The sequence below is a fragment of the Symsagittifera roscoffensis genome, chromosome 4 (genome assembly GCF_963678635.1).
Source record: "Symsagittifera roscoffensis chromosome 4, txSymRosc1.1, whole genome shotgun sequence".
NCBI lineage: Eukaryota > Metazoa > Xenacoelomorpha > Acoela > Convolutidae > Symsagittifera > Symsagittifera roscoffensis.
Window position 1 is genome coordinate 1,297,256 of NC_087065.1, and position 23,364 is coordinate 1,320,619.

The 23,364-nt window shown below is 39.9% G+C and overlaps 1 protein-coding gene across 1 annotated transcript; it reads right to left on the reverse strand.

Moving 5' to 3' along the window:
• Window positions 1-1,613: 1,613 nt before the first annotated feature.
• LOC134843789 (uncharacterized) lies at window positions 1,614-3,552 on the reverse strand. The gene is made up of 3 exons (XM_063860069.1): window positions 3,241-3,552; window positions 2,495-2,656; window positions 1,614-1,811 (listed from the first exon to the last, which is right to left on the reverse strand). Exons 1-3 carry the CDS (start codon window positions 3,550-3,552, stop codon window positions 1,614-1,616), a joined length of 672 nt encoding a protein of 223 aa, XP_063716139.1.
• Between the last annotated feature and the right edge of the window lie 19,812 nt (window positions 3,553-23,364).

The window sequence follows — 23,364 nt, forward strand, 5'->3', positions numbered from 1 at the left end:
CATCCCGTCGATCTCAAACCGGATATTAAGTTAAGGTTGGACGTAGGAATGAGCAATTACCCTTCCTGGAAAGAGCATCTTTGTCATTTTTTTGTATTTCCTGCTCTCGCGGTCTACGTCCTGAATCATGACGCTGATTTCCTTTGGATCTGAGGTCATTTCGTTCAACCACTCCACGACGCGCAGGTTCGTTACTTCTTTTTCGTACGACTAATGCTGCTCGTCGTCAAATTCCACTTCAAATTTAGACCGATCGTCGATCCATTCCTTTTCTTAATCTTCGACCATGCCTAACTCCTGTGACTCGGGTATCTCTTCTAGGCCCATTAGGTCTTCCACTATATTTTTCAGATCTATCCTGTCTCAGCGGCGGACTTGTTTCTTCTTCCAGCACCTCATTCGCATCGATCTTTTCCCTGGTGCCTTTCTCATTTACTTCGCAAGCAGGTTCCAAATCAAGTAATCACCCTCCTCCTTTTCCTCAGGTATACAACAGTCCTCTGTGGATGAATTGTGTGGTTTGAATTTTTTAAAGTGCGCAGCTCGGCCGGTATTTAGTATGTGAAAACGTCCCTCCTGACGCACTTCGGTTATCATGAATGGTCCCCTCCACCTCTTCAGGAGTTTCTTCGTTCCTTTCGGTGGTATATAATTTCTGAAAAACCCACACGTAGTCTCCTACCGAGTAAGCTTTTACACCAGCTGTTTTCTTGTGAAACCTTTTCTTCTGCCTCGCTTGAGCTTGTTGCGTATTGCGTCTACATAAATCGTTCATCTCTTGCTGGCGTCTAATTACATCCCTTACATGGACTTGTGGCGGTTTTTTCTTTCTCACATGTTGAATGAACTTCATGTGCGGACTAATTCCTGTGGTGGAATGCTGCCTACTCTTATAAGCTCCCATCACTTGTGGCAGTTATCTATCCCAGTCAGTCCAATATCGGAACAACACACCCTCAACATCGACACCAGATTTCGATTTTGTCTTTCAACTGAGCCGTTCGTTCGACGATGATACGTCGTGGAATCAGCCGGAGCTACTTGAGTATGTCTCATGAGCTCCATAGTAAGTTCTCCTACAAAAGCCCTTCCATTGTCCGATTGAAATGTCATTGGACATCCATGTCTTGCTATCCATGTATTGATGAAATGATTGCATGTCTCTTCGGCTGGGGCAGATATGCAGGGTACTGCCTCTGCATACTTTGTGAAGTGATCGATCATCACTAGAACCTGATTGTAGCCACTGTCTGTCATACATATCTTCTGGTGATCGATCTGTACCACCTCATTGAACTCGGACGACTCGATTGACTACAATGGGAATCGTAACTTCCTAGGATCTGTTGGCATTACAGACATGCTGTCACCCACTTCTTGTATGCCTTTTTCATTCCAGGTCATTCAAAGCGTTTCAAGGTCCTCTCGTATACTTTATCGATTCCTTGGTGGCCCATCTGATCATGTGACCTGAATAAAAGTTCTGTTTGATAGAGTTGCGGCATCAAACTTGTACAGGACTTGTACAGGACCTTCCTACTCTCTTTTTTTGCAAGCAATGATCCCATCCTTGTTCAGATACAACCTTCTCTCTTTCTGCATATAGTATTGTCTCAAGATTGTGTAACTATCCTCTTCCAGATGTCCTTTGTCTGGTACCCCGTTTCCGATCCACCTTTTCCATTACTTGTCATGAGGTCATTTCTCTGCGCTCTTAGTACGTCCGAGAGTCTGTATCTCGGCTTCCAGTATGTCTTTATGACCCTCAAGTGACTGTTTTGCTCATCGGGCTGATGCGTGTCATCTTCTATCTTAACACACCAAATTTTTGCCAATGGCTTTGTCTCTTGTTTGAGCGGTTGAAGATCAGTCCTGACTGACTCCTTCTGTGGTAAAAGGCTCATCGAACGTTTTGATACGGCTATCATCTACAGGTCATCTGCCGCGTTATCAATGACTTTCTCACTAGGGAACAGTGGCGATCACTATCAGGGTCTTGATACACTTCCCTGCCCAAGTCTCTTGCTTGAGTTTCCACCAGCAATAGGTGGATTGCCAAATCTGACAATTCTGATCCCGTGCTCGAGTTCTTGTCTGAGTAGGTTCTATTTCTTTGAGGTGTTATCGAGAGATGAGTCTGTCGTGGTACATGTTTCTAAGGCAGATTCTGATGTGCACGATCTGCTCATCCACCTAAACTCCCCGGACAAAACTTTGTCCACCTGGTCTTGACCATCTACGTGTCCACTTTCTTCAACGTCCGACACCCCGGACAAACTCACTTGTTCCGGGTTTTCGATTCGGCTTCTATCGATTCCTGATTGGGCTCCTCAAATGTGAGAGTCTATATCTGAGTCCCGATATCCTATTCTCTTTCCTTGTATCATGTTCTCATCAAAACGCTTTGAGAAATTGAGGATATTAGTTGCTGAACTACTGTCCTACAATCCTTTTCATTTTCTTTGTGCTGGCTTCGTGATGGTTTTATCCGTACCTTATCACTCAATGTCAGCGATGCCACGGCTGCTGCCAAATCAGGGTCATCTCTAGTCACTTCTCTTTCTAACAATCCATCCAGCATCTGCATCACTTCTGGTGTGACATGCACCGTTTTATCCAGCATTGAGAGGCTTTTTATGTTCAAACGAGTGAGTTTCTGTTAGACCAGGTTTGAATGCAGCAACAGTTCCAAGGGCACCGAGTCCCTTTTGGATAAGATCATAATTTCTGCCGCTTTCTCAACTAGTAGTTCAGGGTGTTTCGGAATTGGATGTCCTGACTTATCCAACCATCTCTTCAATGAAAGTGCTTCGTTAGTCTATTTAACCAAAAACGGGAATACTTGCTTGATTTCTGCCTGATTGTTCTGCGTCTGCTCCAATCTTTCTACTAAAACTTCAGTTTTCTTACTGAGACTGACAGCATTTTGGTGCTAGTCACGCATCCTGTGCTCGATTCTCATATGGTAGCCATCCAACCTGACTATTCAATATAACTCTGGTCCATCGAGTACGTCTTCAATCAGGATAGGGCTCGGTTATCCACACGCAACTTAAAGGAAGCGATCCCTAAGTATGCGCAAAACTTCTTCACGAATGTGACCACCGCAAACATTTCAACTTTTGGTGCACCGTATTTCATTTGAGTGTCGCTCAACACCTTACTGCCATTTGCAATGTGACGGAGAACTGTTCTCCCATTCCATTCTTGCTCTTGATGCAGTATTTCTGAAAAGGCTACCACTGAAGCATCAGTGTCGAGAACGCACATACTTTTCTCTGTTGGCATGCCTAGTAGTGGCGCTACGCAAAACACCCTCTTTATTTTCTCGAAGGCTTCCTGAGCTCTTTCATTCCATTCGAACTTCTTCCCTTTGTTACGCATCAGTTGCTGCATCGGGTAAATTTTGTCTGCGTGTCCTTCAATGAACTCTCGGTAGAAATTCGCAAAATCTAGATAGCTCATAAGCTGCGTGTTTGTCCTGAGGGCCTTCCATCTCAACACGGCCTCCACCGCATCCGGATCCGGCCTCACGCCATGCGTGTCTACCATTCTTCACAGGTACTTTAATGAGTCCCTAAGGATCTCACATTTCGTTGGTTTGAATTTCAAATCAGCTCTCTTTATGTAGTCGAAGACCTCATCAAGTCTGTCAATGTGGTCTGTCAAGGTGGGTGTCGCTATCACTACGTCATCAGTCTTTGAAAGGTCGCCGTGGTTTTGCACAAGCCGTAAGATTTTTGTCTTCCATTGGTAGAAGCACAATTCACATGCAAATTCAGTCTTTTTCTGTCCTTCTTTCGCATAGGAACCTGCCAGAAAGCAGAATCCAGGTCCAATGTAGTGAAAACTTGGCATCACAAATTTTCGAGAGGCTCTTGTCTATACGTGGTTTCAGGTACCGAAAGTCGCAACATAATCTTAGCTGTCTCCCTTTCTTTTTAGCCATGGCAACCCCACGAGCGCGAGGTGACTTTGAGGGTTTTATCATATCGTATTCGAGCAGCATTTCTGTTTCTAGTTCAATTCTAGTTCAACAGTTCGCTTTTTTCTTGTTCAATTTGATGCATGACAAAAAACAACAACAAATATCCGCCTTATGTTTTGAAAAAAAAAACTTCTGCGTTCCGATTTAAAACTGCCCTTGGCAACTCAAACTCTCCTTCACCTGTCTTTACCTTTAAATTGCTCTTTCTCTGGCAAAACTGGTTTGTCAGATTCTAATTTGTATGATGATAGGCGATCCGGAAAATTCGAGCTACTCGACAGGTATCATCCGTTTCGGAACTCATTGAAATTAGTTTGTTTAAAGATTTCATTTCATTGATTCTTTTTAAAAGCAGATCTGGACAGTCTTATACTCGATGCTACTTCATGTTTGGCGTTTCTTCATAGTCCGTCCTCATTAGTAAAGCGTAGCCAAGTTTCCTTCCTCGCTGGATTTAAACCGTTGTGTCCGGTGTATTCAACAATTTACTCACACACAGCCCATTTTGAGTGACGGAAAAAATTTCGGCCTAAAACCAGTGAACTTTGACTGGTTGGGTTGGGTACCGAGCTAACTTGCTTACTATCACTCAATGATTTCAAATTTTTTATCCTGAAAATTGCTACTACTGCCTGCCTGGGCTGTAGTTTTACATTTCTGTCTGAAATTTTGGTATCTTGTGCTCCTCAGTTATTATTCTTCTTACTGGTCGCTTAATATACTTCCAATCTGGTTTTCTAATCCTTATCAGTCATTTTATAAGGCCGATCATCACGTCGGAGTTCCTGACAATATCGCGCCCCAAAATGAACTGATCCGAATTGTCCAGGTTCTTCACCACGCGGAAACTCATCCATAGGTTTTGTCATCCCAAGCATGTCTCCAGATTAGGAGGAAAAAAGGTCGAACTTGCCGGTATGTTCGTCACTTCTTCCGTTTTGAGTGCTCCAGTGTCGAATAGTTCAATTTTCAATTCATCTAGTTGCTCCTGGAAGACGCGGTTCATCTAGCCTTGTCCTTCTATACTGTCGAAGTGTATTCCATCAGTGCACAGTGGTGAATCTGGCCTGATCCAGAGCCCTCAGCTCACGCTACAAGTCCATCAAGATCATTCGTCCAGCAATGCGACTTACCAGATTACACACTATGTTGTTCCACCTCATGACTCTTTCATTGTGCCTTCTACCTGTGAATGACTGCGTTCTCGTGCTCATCGGTATGCTACAAACAATCAGTACCGCCCGCTGAAACTTTTTCCACAGTTGCTCCTATTGGGCTTCTTCTGAATCCGAGCTTAGAATCATTATGTCCGAGATTCTGCCTGGGTTCATCAACTCCACCATCCGATACAGCTGGGCTACTCTGGTACCTCCGAATGCCATCACCGTAGTGATCCATGAGGTTCTCAAATTTTGCCAAACTCACCAAACTATCGCCCAAAATCAGATGCGACGTTCCAAGGGGTGGTTGCTGCTTGTTCACCGCTGACTCCAGGTTGATCGATTGAAACATGCTCGCATGTCCGTATCTGGGACCCCTGTGAAGCTGTTTTTTTATTAATCGTCTGTATGTCAAATACATTCAACACTTTCTTCATTGGCATCTCCCTTATCTTCCTGTCGGAGGTTTTCGTGGTTTTTGCTAACTTTGTTACTGTAGCAGCTCCTGTTTTCTCTACTACTTCTGAGAAGAGCTCTACTCTGCCGGTATCATCGATTGTTCCATAGGGTGCAGTCACCCCGGAACCTGGCACACCAGTCGGCCAGCGGATTTCACTTGCTGATGCATGGTTCTTTCAACTATTGGATCACCCAGGGTGTCACTTAAATATGGGATCGTCATTCTATCGGGTGCTGTTGGTATTTGCACTTCTGTTGTCTGACTTAGTTCGCGAGGTGTCAGAAGCTTCATCGGGAACTGCCCGCGAGGAACACTCCCTGCGTGTAATGATCGTTCTATTGACGCTAATCCTGATCGTTCCGATTGCTCCTTATATTCCTGCCTCAATCGTTCTATCTCCTCTCCTTATTTCTTGTTGCAATCCTCAAACAGTCACCGGGTTCGTTAGCCAAGTCGCTTCCGGAGAGAGCTCCATTTCTCCACCGCATAATATGCAGAATTGGGCGATCCAAACCCTAGGTTGTTGTTCAGAGCAGTCGTTAACATGGCCACCACCATCTCTTTCCAGCAGCCAACGATAAAGCTTGTCTATGACTGGCCCTAAGAATGCCTCGGCCAAATCCATCAGTTCGTCGAAATTGTCTATTTTGGTTATTGAATTCGATAAGTTGATTTCACAAGGTTGAAGTTCAAAGATTAAATTGATGAACCAGGATCTAGAAATAAGGTATCGACTATCACATCTGTCAACATTGCTACCAATTCATATTAAAACAGATTTAAAAAGTATCAGATGAGAAGATTTTAATCTTAGGATATATTAAAAATCAATTCAGTCTATAATCTCGGAAATTGATCCAAGAGTGGACAGTCCAAACTTAGGTGAATCTATTCTCTTAGCCTTGTCACGGACAGAACCAAATTTTCAGGGTCCACGTGCTGCTTTTCCGTCGCCCTCGTCACCAAGAAGCATAAGTATTTTCCTGGTATTCGCGAAGCTGCCGGTGGTAAAGTTGCTACACCTCCTGGTCTTTGCCTCCACAAAAATTCTATGTTTTTGTATTGTCTCTTAAAGTCAGCTGCTAACGCTGTTCTAAAACTCATGTCCGCGGTGATAGCTATCGCACACGTTCTATCTGCAAGTATGAAATCGCTATCTGTTGGTATTATGCTATTTGACTTTTCATTTGGCAAGTTAAAATATGACTCTATTACTCTTCCTATGTCTGGTTCCTTCATCTATTTCTGCCTTTAGGTCGCCTGTTTCTCATGCAACTTCTAATTTTTTATTAATAATTTAGCCATGTGGTTAAGTCCTACCAGCACGCCGCGGACAATAACTTCCATCGATATCATACCGGATATTAAGTTAATGTTGGACGCAAGAATGAGCAATTGCCCTTCCTGGGCTGCCCAGGAAGGAGCATCTTTGTCATTTTTTTGTTTTTCCTGCTCTCTCGGTCTACGTCCTGAATCGTGACGCTGGTTTCCTTTGGATCAGAGGTCATTTCGTTCAACCACTCCACGACGCGCAGGTTCGTTAATTCTTGTTCGTATGAAGTATGCTGCTCGTCGTCAAATTCCACTTCAAGTTTAGACCGATCGTCGATCCATTCCTTTTCTTGATCTTCGACAATGCCTAACTCCTGTGACGCGGGTATCTCTTCTAGGCCCACAAGGTCTTCCACTATTTTTTTCAGGTCTATCGTGTCTACTACGAAGTCGTCTCTGTAAGGATTATTTTGTCTTGTCACTTTGTCTTGTCTGCATTGAAAAGGGTAGATCCGGTTCAATGCTCTTGGGAACTTCTATCTGCTCGGGTTTTTCCCAATCCTCTTCCGCATAGGATAAGGTTTCATCATCCGCCTCCATTACTTCATTAGGATCCATTAGCGGCGGACTTGTTTCTTCTTCCAGCACCTCATTCCCATCGATCTTTTCCCTGGTGCCTTTCTCATTTACTTCGCAAGCAGGTTCCACATCAAGTAATCGCCCTCCTCCTTGACCTCAGGTATACACCAGTCCTCTGTGGATGAATTGTGTGGTTTGAATTTTTTAAAGTGCGCGGCTCGGCCGGTATTTAGTCTGTGAAAACGTCCCTACTGACGCACTTCCGTTATCAAGAATGGTCCCCTCCACCTCTTCGGGAGTTTCTTCGTTCCTTTCGGTGTTATATAATTTCTGAAAAACCCACACGTAGTCTCCTATCGATTAAGCTTTTACACCAGCTGTTTTCTCGTCAAACCTTTTCTTCTGCCTCGCCTGAGCTAGTTGCGTATTGCGTCTACATAAATCGTTCATCTCTTGCTGGCGTCTGATTACATCCCTACACTGACTTGTGGCGATTTTTTCTTTCTTTCATACTCTCATGTTGAGTCAAATTCATGTGTGGACTAATTCCTGTGGTGGAATGCTGCGTACTCTTATAAGCTCCCATCACTTGTGGCAGTTATCTATCCCAGTCAGTCCAATATTGGAACAACACACCCTCAACATCGACACCAGATTTCGATTTTGTCTTTCAACTGAGCCGTTCGTTCGACGATGATACGTCGTGGAATCAGCCGGAGCTACTTGAGTATGTCTCATGAGCTCCATAGTAAGTTCTCCTACAAAAGCCCTTCCATTGTCCGATTGAAATGTCATTGGACATCCATGTCTTGCTATCCATGTATTGATGAAATGATTGCATGTCTCTTCGGCTGGGGCAGATATGCAGGGTACTGCCTCTGCATACTTTGTGAAGTGATCGATCATCACTAGAACCTGATTGTAGCCACTGTCTGTCATACATATCTTCTGGTGATCGATCTGTACCACCTCATTGAACTCGGACGACTCGATTGACTACAATGGGAATCGTAACTTCCTAGGATCTGTTGGCATTACAGACATGCTGTCACCCACTTCTTGTATGCCTTTTTCATTCCAGGTCATTCAAAGCGTTTCAAGGTCCTCTCGTATACTTTATCGATTCCTTGGTGGCCCATCTGATCATGTGACCTGAATAAAAGTTCTGTTTGATAGAGTTGCGGCATCAAACTTGTACAGGAATTGTACAGGACCTTCCTACTCTCTTTTTTTGCAAGCAATGATCCCATCCTTGTTCAGATACAACCTTCTCTCTTTCTGCATATAGTATTGTCTCAAGATTGTGTAACTATCCTCTTCCAGATGTCCTTTGTCTGGTACCCCGTTTCCGATCCACCTTTTCCATTACTTGTCATGAGGTCATTTCTCTGCGCTCTTAGTACGTCCGAGAGTCTGTATCTCGGCTTCCAGTATGTCTTTATGACCCTCAAGTGACTGTTTTGCTCATCGGGCTGATGCGTGTCATCTTCTATCTTAACACACCAAATTTTTGCCAATGGCTTTGTCTCTTGTTTGAGCGGTTGAAGATCAGTCCTGACAGACTCCTTCTGTGGTAAAAGGCTCATCGAACGCTTTGATACCGCTATCATCCATAGGTCATCTGCTGCGTTATCAGTACCAATTCTCATATGGTAGCCATCCAACCTGACTATCCAATATAACTCTGGTCCATCGAGTACGTCTTTAAACAGGATAGGGCTCGGTTATCCACAAGCAACTTAAAGGAAGCGATCCCCAAGTATGCGCAAAACTTCTCCACGAATGCGACCACCGCAAACATTTCAGCTTTTGGTGCACCGTATTTCATTTGAGTGTCGCTCAACACCTTACTGCCATTTGCATTGTGACGGAGAACTGTTCTCCCATTCCATTCTTGCTCTTGATGCAGTATTTCTGAAAAGGCTATCACTGAAGCATCAGTGTCGAGAACGCACATCCTTTTCTCTGTTGGCATGCCTAGTGGTGGCGCTACGCAAAACTCCCTCTTTGTTTTCTGGAAGGCTTCTTGAGCTCTTTCTTTCCATTCGAACTTCTTCCCTTTGTTGCGCATCAGTTGCTGCATCGGGTAAAATTTGTCTGCGTGTCCTTCAATGAACTCTCGGTAGAAATTCGCAAAACCTAGGAAGCTCATAAACTGCGTGTTAGTCCTGAGGGCCTTCCATGTCAATACGGCCTCCACCGCATCCGGATCCGGCTTCACGCCATGCCTGTCTACCATTCTTCCCAGGTACTTTAATGAGTCCCTAAGGATCTCCCATTTCGTTGGTTTGCATTTCAAATCAGCTCTCTTCATGCAGTCGAAGACCTCATCAAGTCTGTCAATGTGGTCTACCAAGGTGGGTGTCGCTATCACTACGTCATCCACGTAGCACATCACAAGAACGCCATACTTCTTCGTTATGCAGATCAAAGCCTGAGCCATCAGTCTTTGAAAGGTCGCCGTGGTTTTGCACAAGCCGTAAGGTTTCCTCTTCCAATGGTACAAGCCCAATTCACATGTAAATCCAGTCTTTTTTCTGTCCATCTTTCGCAGAGGAACCTGCCAGAAAGCAGAATCCAGGTCCAATGTTTTGAAAAACTTGGCATCACAAAGTTTCGAGAGGCTCTCGTCTATACGTGGTATCGGGTAGGCGTCCCTTTTGGTCATCGCGTTCAGGTATTGAAAGTCGCAACATAATCTTAGCTGTCCCCCTTTCTTTTTAACTATGACAACCCCACGAGCGCAAGGTGACTTTGAGGGTTTTATCATATCGTATTCGCTTGACAAAAAACAACAACCAATATCCGCCTTATGTTTTGAAAAAAAAAACGTCTGCGTTCCGATTTAAAACTGCCCTTGGCAACTCAAACTCTCCTTCACCTGTCTTTACCTTTAAATTGCTCTTTCTCTGGCAAAACTGGTTTGTCAGATTCTAATTTGTATGATGATAGGCGATCCGGAAAATTCGAGCTACTCGACAGGTATCATCCGTTTCGGAACTCATTGAAATTAGTTTGTTTAAAGATTTCATTTCATTGATTCTTTTTAAAAGCAGATCTGGACAGTCTTATACTCGATGCTACTTCAAGTTTGGCGTTTCTTCATAGTCCGTCCTCATTAGTAAAGCGTAGCCAAGTTTCCTTCCTCGCTGGATTTAAACCGTTGTGTCCGGTGTATTCAACAATTTACTCACACACAGCCCATTTTGAGTGACGGAAAAGTTTCGGCCTAAAACCAGTGAACTTTGACTGGTTGGGTTGGGTACCGAGCTAACTTGCTTACTATCACTCAATGAGTTCAAATTTTTTATCCTGAAAATTTCTACTACTGCCTGCCTGGGCTGTAGTTTTACATTTCTGTCTGAAAATTTGGTATCTTGTGCTCCTCAGTTATTATGATTCTTACTGGTCGCTTAATATACTTCCAATCTGGTTTTCTAATCCTTATCAGTCATTTTATAAGGCCGATCATCACGTCGGAGTTCCTGACAAATTCGCGCCCCAAAATGAACTGATCCGAATTGTCCAGGTTCTTCACCACGCGAAAACTCATCCATAGATTTTGTCCTCCCATGTGGAGGACTGTTATTTGAGTTCTCCCAGTCACTTAGATTGCTCTGCGGTCAGCGGCTGCTATTTCCATTTTTTCGGTATCAGGTCCTCCCTGGTGAAGCCCATTCGTTCCCATGTCTTTATCGGCATAACACTGACTACTGCTCCTGTGTCTAGAAGTCCTGTTACTCCGATCTTTTTTCCATCGTTGTCTAGCAGATGAGCAGTCACGCCTGCTTTGTATCCAAAGTGTACCGCATCTTGTCCCATCATGGCGCCATGACTAATTCTACGGACCTTCATTTCTTCCTGAACCAAATTTATCTGTCCTATTTGGTCATTGTCTGTTGTGACGTAGGTCTTGGTGTAAACACTAACACCATCCACGTTTAACATCACTTGGTATGGTCCGTATACTTCCACGTAACGCCCGTGAAGTTTCCTTATTCGAGTGCCACCCATTGTCAACAAGGCTCGCTCAGCTCTCGATTCAATGTGTGGCTCTGCTCGTCTCAGATAATCCGCATACATTTCCAAAAGTGTCCCGCCACCGAGATTATTGAATGTATCTTGCTTCCTTGTGGCACCATCCCGAATTTCTGTCCGAAGATCACGTTCAGCTTCATGCTCAAACTGCTACGTGCCTTCGTTTCGTCTACCTCAGATGATTCAAAGTCATTGAGCTGCTCTTGAGCTCTCTCGCTTTCGAGTTCGAGCTTGACTTTTTGTTCTATCTCTCTCGCTGCCAATTCTTTTGGAAATCTCTTCAAGGCATCACTTGCTGCTGCTTTATAGTGTAGGTGCGGTTTCAGGCTCTGTTCTACTGGTTTTTTCTAGCACGGCTTGCATCTTCTTTGTAGCCAGTTCTTGCGGTTTTTCTTTCCCTCGGGCTTCCGCCTCGCTCATCAGGCGTGCCTTGCTGGCTTTGACGCCTGATAAAGCTTCCTCATGCCTTGGGTGCTTGATTTCCGTCACTGCATCCCAAAATTGAGGGCAATCTGACTTAAAAAGACCCTCCAAGTTGCAGAAAATACGTCGAGGACCGAAGTTTTCAATTACTTTTCTCATTAAATCTTCATGATTGATTTCCGACGCATTTTCGTCTTCGATACTAAAACTAATCGGATTCAAGCCCTGCTTGTATGTTGGGCATGCTGATACATGATGGTCTCGCGAACTGCAGATTGCACAAGAGCGTCTCTTGTCCATGTCGTCCTAGGTTTGTACCAGTTTTTCCCCTGGCTTGCAGGTCCATTGTTAAAAATTCAATGATTGTTTTTATAGTAAATTGATCTCATAGGAGGCTTCAGCAACAGATAAGATATTCCATGGATTTTAGTCGCAGTTCCTCCGGTGTAGGTGCATTGGTTGAAAGAGGTGTATAGTGCGTAGCTTACATTGTCCTAAGTTCACGCCATTCATGATTTTTGAGGCCACTGACAAGTTCATCCTGCTATTTGAGTTGGCTGGTTGACTACGCCTCCTGAGCATTTCTATGTCATCGAAGAACTTGTCGATTGTTTAGTTTTCTTGTTGCCTTTGTTTCTTGAAGCGCATAATAGCTTGGTGTCCTTGCACTACTGAGCCAACGCGATTCAACAGGATTTAGATTTTTTTCGGCTGTGTCCCGCTGGTTTTGCTTTTTGGCCATCACGCAATTCAGGGCTGTACCTTCCAAGTTGCTGGTGAGCGCACTGCATTCTTATCTTTCTGTCAAGTCTTCTTCCTCAAAGTGCATTTTCATAACCTCTATCCAGGCATCTATACAGCCGTCAGATTCAACCTTATAACATCTTGGTTTCTTAAATATCCTTCTAGACTTCTCGCTGCGCTCACTGGAAAGTTTCCAAGGACTTGTTCAGGGGTTCAAATGCCGTGGCATTGCCGTTGCATCACGCGAATTTCCCGCTTGATCGTTAATGATTGTTGTTTGAGGCTGTGAAATTTCCCCTCTGTCCGAATTGCTGGGCTGATATCTTTGATTCGAGTGGTTCCAGTTTGTGGAATCACTGCTCCCAGTCTCATTTGCGTCTCGCATAGGTCGTTTTTTCGAGATCGGTCTGCTTCCAGTAGAACCTTCTCTGATATTCGTTGGACCCCTCGGCCTATTGTTCCCAGTGGCGTTGCTGGATGAGTTACCCCTTCCTCTTGTGGATTCATAGGTCCCTCCTCTGTTTGGATGCTCGTTGAAGTTCACTCTCGGCTCTCTGCTAGCCTCTCTCGAGTGTGCTCCTCTATTTCTAGATTCGCTCCTGTTTCCAAAAGTTGAAAATAAAAACGCTTGGGTAATTTTTAAAATTTTAAGTGAAAAATGAAGAAAACCCCAATTTTTTTGCCAAAATATATTTCCTTGTCTTAACAAGATACCAATTAGTTTACAATTTGGGTTTCTTTCCAGAATTTGCAGGTACTCGTAATATTACAATAAAAATTTACATTTTCATAGGAAGCATTAAAAAAACATAGCAAAAACTTCGAGATTTCTAAAACTTTTCCATAAATTTGAGACTCCAGCTATTTTGTAAATAAACTAAAGAATTTTGCACAAAAAATGGAACTTACCCTTCGAAAGTTACCATCTGAAAATTACCATCTGAATTTCTGAAAGATATGACCAAACTAAAACATATTGATCATTACTCCCTTCACTAATATACAGGATCTTCTGTGCATAGAATGATAAACAATGCTCTATCAGCCAAATCGGTTGCAAATGTTTTTGAAACATACCATCTTCACACTCTAAAAACCTATAACTAATCCTAATACCCATTCTCTATCTTTTTACATAGACTGAGGTTCCCAAATTTCTTACCTATCTATATAGGTATGATTTTTGGTAAATATAATCTTAAAAATTGCTGCATATGCAAAATCGGTCGCCACAAACTTTTTGAAACTTACTATGTTGCAATCTGAAACTTGAATATATCTTAATATATAGGAAATCTACTCCCTGTCTTAATTCATAGGGTGAAGGTAGAATACTCTATTGCCTATCTTAAAGCATGGCAGTTTTCAGCCCCCCCCCCCCTCTCCTGGGACGGTTTGTCTCCAAGATATAGTATTCTGTTTTATACGATCGGGAAAAGTGAATTACAACAACTATTCTTCAAATATGTTTTTTTTTCAACGTACAAGTTAAAAAAATACACATGGGTAACGTTGCATTGATACAATGTTTAAACCTCCGAAGCGTTTTTCGTAGTTGAGTTATAGTGGTTCCGTTTCTTTTTCCAAATCCATTTATTGTTTTTTGAGTTTATCTGTTGTTTGTTTGCCTGATGTTCTTTTCTACATTCAAGACTTCGGAGACTATGTTGAGGCTCTGTCTTATTTCCCAAGAACCCCGGCGACGTGTTTCTAGGGTGCTGTTCTTGTGAAGTCAAGAACCCTACTTTTTAGCCTTCTGAGCCCAATTTTTCCTGTTTTTGGCTTCTAGAAGTGTTCGCAATAGTCAATTTCAAGGGGTCGGCTTTCAGGAGTAATTGTGTTGGTCAATGTTTAGGGTTGTTTAAGTTTTAGGTGTGATTTGTTTTTAAGGGTAGCAGGTATGATCAATTTTGAGGGGTGGTCAGTTCTAAGGGACGGCTGGCTTTTAGGTGTGTTTGGGTAGGTCATGTTTAAGGCGTAACCGGAATTCGGGACTTGAAATTCTGATAGAGTATCTTTCCTAAGAAAATTTTTCCTCAAATTAGATTTAAAAACTCAGCAAACTAGAAAACTTTGAATGGAAATTTAATGGAAATTTGGGAATCATAAACACAATTCGAATCATTACATTATCTATTGAACATCTTGGTGGTTTGATTTTGTTCAGATTAATTGGTTTTGTTTAAGAATTTGCATCAATTAAACGATTGGAACAATGTTTGAAACTAAACCTGCCAATAGTTCTCGTTGCTAGAAGGAAAGTTGGATGTAAAAGTTTGCAGTAGAACTTTCAATGATTTTTTTTCTTCTAGATAAAAAAAAAACAAAATTTTTGCATCCCAGCCGATAATTTGAAATCTTTAGACCCCCAAAACTGGCATAACTGACCAGTTCAGACGGTTTGAAAGTAAACATGTTTATATTGACCAAAAGAACGTGGCATGTTTGAGCCAACAAACAGTGTTGAAGAAAATCATATAAGTTAGGTTCTGGTAGCACTTCTCTTTCTTATTATCAACAGAGTCCGCATTTGACTTCGACTAGAAGTAGAATTGCACAGACCAGTAGACCCCCGCTGAAGAACCAGGCGCACCAGGTGAACGCTTTTGTCTGGGGCCAAAATCCGCCATTATGATCTGTTATCAGCCCAGCCGCAATTGTGGCACACAGAACTATGGAAGAAAAGAAACACACCACTCTCAAATAAATCACTCTCATCCGTTTCCTTATATTTCAGAACCTTTGAAAAAAAAATTGTGCAAAAATAAAACTTCAAACATTTCTAGAGCATGTTCTAAATAGCTTACACATGCAGATGTGAAAAACTCGTTATAGGTTTTAACAGATTTTAAGAAAGTGAAAGCAGATTATAGCCTTGGGTCGAGGTCCGCCGCATAAAAAAAAACGAACGACGTGACAAAATTCGGCCATTCTAGACCGCTCCAGCTTTACATTGGCTATTCCAGGCCGGCGCGATCGAAACTTGACATTTCAAGAACGATGAGACTGAAAAAAGCCACTGCGACTGGCGCGACCTAAAACAACGTAGCGACCGGCGCATTATAGGAAAAAGACGTGAACGACGCGATAAAAAAAATCCGATCTGAAATTTTTCGTAAGTCGCATCGCTCAGGTCTGTTAGTAAGTCGGGCCACCGAAGAGTTTTTCTAAGTTGCACCGCTTAGGTGTTTTCGAAAGTCTCACCGCTTAAGTATTTTGCTAAGTACCGCGTAGCAATCGGCGTAGCATAAATTTTTTTTAGACACGCCGCTGAAGTATTTTTCAAAGTCGTAGCCTATGCATCTTTTCATAAGCGCGCCGCTAGAGTCTTTCGTAAGTCGAGCCGCTCAGCTCTTATCGTAGCTCGCACCGCTTAAGGGTTTACTCCAGTCGCGGTGTTAAAGTCTTTTCTTAAGTCCTATCGCTTGAGTCTTTTCTTAAGTGCTGAAAATGTTTCTTAAATTGTGCCGCTTAATTTTTCTAAGTCGCGCCGCATAATGTTTTCCTAAGTTGCACCGCTTAAAGGTTTTCCTGAACAAGGCTGCCTAAATATGTTCATAAGTCGCGTCGCTGGAGTCATTTCCATTGACGTGTCTCTTAATTCATTTTGTAAGTCGCGCCGCTTAAATTTTTTCTCAGATTGTGGATCTGGAATCTTTTCTTGAGTCACTTCGCTTTAATTTTTTTTTCATAGGCTCAACCGTTTAAGTCATTTCTTAAGTAGCGTTCATGTTTTTTTTCTAGGTCGCGCTGCTCAGAGGCATATATCAATTGTTTTTTCAAGCATAACAAAAACACCAAAAACAACTGAGGCGTGCAAATAACTTACTATGTCTTTTTTACTAAAAGTCTTACAAACAATTACAAAATCAAACATCCGAGGTTTGTCTTATCTCCGATATGCTCTGGTGTCTATCTGTCATTTCACTAACTTCTCATTGCCATTTTTCCTTCGTTTTCAATCTATTTTGTGTTTTTATCGTTTCTGATTTACAACTGCATACTCTCTCAAATTGTTTGCTAGGTTGACTTTTTTTGCGCTCTCTAATTCAACGGTAGGTTATACTTTTTCTTTCGCTATCAGTATGTGATAGGACAAAGGCGCAGCTGCCAAATTACGTGTCAGAAAACAAGAGTGACTTCTGACACACATTTCGACAGCTGAATTGTTATACTATCTCATGCTGGCAGCAAAACAATGTATAATCAACCGTTAAATTAGAGAGCGAAAAAAAAGAAATAAATCAAGTTATCTATGTTCAAAAAATTAACCGCGGGGCGGGTTGGGATCTGATCTTGTAATATGAAGTCATCTAAGTGATATCTCGTGACAATGAGCGATATCCAATTATGATTTTAAATCAAACCAAAACCTGAGAGGTGACTTCTATTCAAAGTGAGAATTCATTTCTCCAAAATTTAACAATCTCTCTTTCAAACAAAACAATGCAGAAAATTATACTCTATTCTGGACATTCTGTGTTATGATGTCGCATACAATTAGTGAAAAGTCAGGAAATACCAATCTCACTAAAACCAGGATCACGCACACTAAACTATATTACTTTTACTAATTATCACAGACACATATTTTTTCTCCTAAAGCTCCGTCATCCACTTGGAATCATCTATAAAACCTTCTTCCCAAGTTTCTTTTATTTTTAAAGTATTAACCTACACGGAAAAATTTGAGGCCAATTGACTAACATCTCGTGTATTCAGCCGATTGTTGTAGCCTTCATATGTATTTATTGTTCTCAGATTGCTCTGCCTAGAGTGAAATTTTTTGATAATTAGTAGCAATTGATGCAACCAAGTTGCTCCGAAATTGTTTGAAAAGACGCCAAGTTTTGTAAGCCGCGCAGTCAGTATTCTTGTCGTGTTTCTTGAAGTAACTCATGAAACTTTTGGCGCACATAATCACTGATAGAAAACCTATGGCATTGAACTTTCGAATATATTAGTTTAGTCTTCCATCATACTTCAGGTATAAAAATTCCGTTATTCTTAATTTTTAACAACATTGCGTTGGTGAATTGAAAATATTTCCTCGAATTCTGAAGTTATGTTTCTACTGTATCTTGGAAAGTGTGCTTCCACTGCTGCCTAAAACTCAAAATGTTTGAAACGCGGCCTTGAGTAGTTATTTGTTTTTGAGAATGTCTGAGAGAATGTCTCTGGTCGCGATTACAGTTTTTTTGTAACTTTGGGCAACTGACACGAGTGGGTATTGGAAAATGCAAATTCACGCCTCAAGGTTATCACAAATTATTTGAAGTTTAAATTTTTCAAGCCATATTAGATATCAGTTGTTCAATTTGCCATTTGGGATTTATGCCATTTGGGAAGTTAGCATTAAATCATGTCTTTTGGCACAGCGAGGTTGATTTATATTCCAGTTCGATACTACTACCGCTGACTATTAATCAGAATCTTCAATATTTGCTCCTACATTCTTTGAAGTAAGCGTTTCCAACTATGCTTAAATTGAGTCAAACAACTGTGCAGGGACACATTTTACACCTCTATAGCTTACGCTAACAAACCAAACGGTTTTTATTTCAGAACAAATTAAGAATTTAACCAAAATAAAAGAAAATATTTGTCAGGACGCACCTTTTATAAAATTAATTGAGAATTATTTTTGTTCTCGAAAAAATCAGTTGTATATCACTTAGTCTTAACACATGTGCATTTTTGGAAAACTGTTTGATTTCTGGCATTTTCCAAAAAAAAACCACGAAAAGTCACTTTACGGAATCAATTTCAGAAAGAAGCATAGCAGAATCACAAGTTTTATAGCAAACCAAAATACGACACGCCTGCGATCAAATTCAGATACTTGATTAAATAAAGAAAAAAGAAAAATCTCAAAAAAATGAATTTAAAAACTACAGTTCAAAAATAGAAATATAGAAATTTATGTAAAAAAATTGACAACCACCATACACGTAACAAATTATACCACCCCAAATATACACTTAGAAACATATACCTAGAAACATTAATTTTTTTGACAACCTTTCTTATATAATAAAAAATGAAATGTTTCTATTTGAGTTAAGTGAAAACAAGGATTTACATTGTGGAAAAAAAATATTTATTTGAAAAACTCCAAAAAATAGATGTAGAAAAGATTTTTTCAAAATTCAATTCAAGCCAAGCGTTTTTATCAGCATAGTACCAATATTATGCAAATTACTCAAAAAAATTAAGAATATATACAAAAAAGATGAAAATCTGTTTGCAGAAAATTCAAAATCAAAACTTCAATTGAGAAGTTCAACGTATCTCTAGAAGAGTATTCAGCTCCTTCAGGAATTCAGAGAGATTTTTTTTGTTTTTCCAGGTAAAACAAAGGTAATTTTCCCATACCCTGAAACAGATTCACATGGTTAGTTTGATGTCTAAACTTGTTTTTATGAGAATGAATACTTTGTTTACAATGCACAAAACTTGAAGCAATCTTCAGAAAATTTAGACAAATCAGCAAGGTCGCATTTCACAACAACAAATGCTACCTTGAGTGAAATTTCTGAAGATTCTTCTAAGATTTGTGCCTCGTAAGCAAAATGCTCATTTCCATAAACAAAATTTTACAGATCAAACTTACCAAGTGAATTTTTTTCAGGGTATGGGAAGAATACCTTTGTTTGACCTAGAAAAACAAAAAAATTGAATTCCTGAAGGAGCTGAACTTCTCAACTGAAGTTTTGATTTTAACTTTTCTGCAAACAGATTCTTTTTTCGTTGTGTAATTTGCCTAATTTTGGTACTACGCTGATATAAATGTTTGGCTTGAATTTAATTTTAGAAAAAAAATCTACATTGTAATTTTGAAGAGTAGAAAATGTTTGTGAGTTTTTCAAATAATTCTTTTTGCCATTGTTTTCGATTAACTCAAGTAGAAATAGTCCATGTTTAATTTAACTGTAAAAACTGCCTAAACAATTCAAATTTTCCAGGTATTAGTGGACAGGTATTAGAACATGGTAAGTAAGTTTCCAGAACAGAAGATTTTCATTGAGCCTTGTGAATAATTATATGGAGTTTTTTTGTATTTTAAAAAAATCTATTTCTTCTCTTAGTGTTAATCATGGTTTTCGATTAATTCAAATAAAAGTTGTTCATATTTTCTTATAAAGGAAACGTTGTCGAAAGTTCTAGGTATATGTTTCTAATGGATGACTGTGGTTGTATAGTTTGTAAATCCGTTGTTATTTTTGTTCAAGAACTTCTGCTTCGAAATATGTAGTTACTAATTTTTGTGACTTTGTTTTTTTGCAATTTTTTTAGTTGATCAAGTAGCTGATTTAGTCGCAGGGTTGTCGATTTTTTGTTTGCTACAAATCTTGTAATTCTGCTACGCTTGTTTTTGAAAATGATTCAGTAAAGTGTTCATTCGTGTTTTATTTTTCTCAAAAATTTCGACAAAACCAACAATTTTCCAAAAATGAACATGTGTTAAAGCTAAGTAATTTACACATTGTTTTTTTTAGAATAAAAATAATTCTAATTTGACTTTATAAAAAGTAAGTTACTGACAAACATTTTCTTTTAATTTGGTTAAATTCTTAATTTGTCTTTAAATAAAAAATGTTTCGTTCGTAAGCGTAAATTGTAGAGGTGTAAAATGTGTCCCTGAAGAGTTGTTCGACCCAACTTAATCATATTTGGAAGTTCTTACTTTAGAGAATGCAGGAGCAAAGCCTGAAGATTCTGGTAAAATAGTATGCGGTAGTGGTATCAAACTGGAATATAAATCAACATCGTTGGGTCAAAAGAAAGAATTTGATCGTAATTTCCCAAATGTCAGAGCTTCGAAAAAGCAACAAAAAGTTGGGTTCCCAAAAATTGTGGGAAAATTTTGAGGCCTGAAAAAGTTAGATATATCCAGGCAGTTTTCACGCCTTATTTTGTTGACTTGTCAACAAATTACTGATCACTCATCATTGTTCTTTCAAGCTGAACTAATAGATCCTACAAGTTTTAGACAAATTGCTTAGACAAAATTTTTTTTAAAAGGTCATTTAAATTCATTTTATGACCGATACTTTTATAAAAAAAACTTTCGTAGTTACAACCAAAAAACTGTCTGGCTTTTCAGTAAAACTAAATTCGGCTCCAGGCTTACTTCAATTTTTGAAGTGTATACCGTGTTGTCTCAGTTAACATCACATGCCCATATGCTCGACTATAACAGCTTTAAAGATCTCGTTTAAGGGATTAAAATTATTTTAGAAACTTCCCAAAAACCACTCGAGTCAGTTGCACAAATTTAAAAAAAAAAAGTTACAGTTGGGACCCGTATAACAAAAATCTCTTCATTCAGAATAGTAAAATTGACACTTTATTGCCAGAAACATAAATCCCTGGAAAATCGAATTGACCGAAAAAAAAATTGTTAAAATTCGACAGAGAGTAGGGTATTGTCATTTCTTTTAGCGATTGACAATTAACAGCGCTTTCGAATGGTACAATAATTTTTTTTGATAAATTTGAAGTTTTCACCGAAAGTTTTTCCAAGCCCACGCTATTTTCGGAGCATTTGAAGTATCAAAAACTCCCTTGGTTTGGTGTTTGCTTCAAACAAAAACGATAAAAGTACATCCATGAAAGCTAGAATTAATATCAAGAACACTTGACTTAAAATCAAAGAAATTATCTGCGACTTCAGACTAAGATTCATGGTTAGATACAATCTTTCTGTAACTTCTAATCTATACAACTTCGTCAATTTTTAATGCATCACGTTTCTGGGGGGGATGTAAGCCAACTTGGTGCCAAGGTGAAGAAAGCCTGGCCATATAATTAACATAGGAAACTCTTTGGCCATGCACTCTTCGCCACGGCACCAAATTGACCGACATCGCTGAAAAATGTCTCAGAAATGATCCCATTGACGGTCTCAAAACAACCTATGGCTACTCAGAGCCGAGATTCAAAGTTTTTATTTATGTTACAGGCAACAATAGAAACGAACCTTCCAGCAGTCATACTTCGAGGATTTTTTTTTTCAATTCTTCAATTTTCTTTTCAATTTTTGTGTAAAAAAATTAAGGATTGCGGATTATTTACGCTTTCATAAAATTGGTGAAAGACTAAGTAAAATTTTCGAAAGTTCATCGTCATAGATTTTCTACCACTGATTTAAATTCGCCAAAGTTTTCATGAGGTACCTCAAGAAACACCGACAAGAATACTGACTGCGCGGCTTTCAAAACTGGGCTTCTTTTCAAACTATTTTTGAAGAAAATTGGTTGCATCAATTGCTACCAATTATCTACGAAGTTGATGCCGGGCAGAGCACTCTGAGAACAAAAAGTACATATGAAGGCTACAACAGTCGGCTGAATACACGAGATGTTAGTCGATTGGCCTCAAATTTTTCGGCGTAGGTTAAGACTTTACAAATAAAAGAAACTTGGAAAGAAGGTTTTATAGATGATTCCAAGTGGATGGCGGAGCTTTAGGAGAAAAAATATGTGTCTGTGATAATTAGTAAATGTAATATAGTTTAGTGTGCGTGATCCTGGTTTTAGTGAGATTGGTATTTCCTGACTTTTCACTAATTGTATGCGACATCATAACACAGAATGTCCAGAATAGAGTATAATTTTCTGCATTGTTTTGTTTGAAAGAGAGATTGTTAAATTTTGGAGAAATGAATTCTCACTTTGAATAGAAGTCACCTCTCAGGTTTTGGTTTGATTTAAAATCATAATTGGATATCGCTCATTGTCACGAGATATCACTTAGATGACTTCATATCACAAGATCAGATCCCAACCCACCCCGCGGTTAATTTTTTGAACATAGATAACTTGATTTATTTCTTTTTTTTCGCTCTCTAATTTAACGGTTGATTATACATTGTTTTGCTGCCAGCATGAGATAGTATAACAATTCAGCTGTCGAAATGTGTGTCAGAAGTCACTCTTGTTTTCTGACACGTAATTTGGCAGCTGCGCCTTTGTCCTATCACATACTGGTAGCGAAAGAAAAAGTGTAACCAACCGTTGAATTAGAGAGCGAAAAAAAAGAAAGTCAACTTGGCAAAATTTTTGAGAAAGTATGCTGTTGTGAATCGGAAACAGATTAAAACACAAAAAAGATTGAAAACGAAGAAAAAATCGACAAGATTACTGGCTAGATGTTACTGGCAAGATTACTGGCTAGGCGTTATGTTAGCTAGATGGGTCTTGTAAAATCGCATTTGGTTCTTTTGGTGGAGCAAAATCGCGCAAGAAAAACTTAATCACGCAAAGTTTAAAGACTTCTGGAGCAACATTTAGGTGTCTGTGATGTTTGTTAAGTGTTATATGTTTGAGTGTGCGTGATCCTTTTTTAGTGAGATTGGTATTTGCTGATTTTTCACAAACTGTTGGCAGTAGTTTTTTGCTTAAAGTTTGTTTTAATCTGGTCGCAGTTTTTATTTTGTGTCGCAGATAAATTTTTGTGGTTCGCTCCGGTCGCGGCTAATTTTTCTTTGGTACTTTTTGCGTGACACGCGATATAGTAGCGATTTAGATGTAAGTTTCATGAACCCGTCTAAACGTACTCAAATTTGAAACTCACATGAAGTAACTACTTGAGGTAGTAGAGAGTATTTTTCAAGTCTAGTGAAATTGGGGCTGGAATTAGAATTACAACTTGCCAAAGTCAAATAAATCTTAGTTTTTAAGAAACAGCACAAAAAA

Excerpts from the sequence above, each read along its gene's own strand:
- LOC134843789 (XM_063860069.1), bottom strand. The coding sequence starts at position 3,552 with ATGGTAGACACGCATGGCGTGAGGCCGGATCCGGATGCGGTGGAGGCC. Across the intron at positions 2,657-3,240 it reads TCGACACTGATGCTTCAGTG|AAACTCACTCGTTTGAACAT; the intron begins GTAGCCTTTTCA and ends CTGGTCTAACAG. Across the intron at positions 1,812-2,494 it reads CGCTGACATTGAGTGATAAG|ATAGAAGATGACACGCATCA; the intron begins GTACGGATAAAA and ends TGGTGTGTTAAG.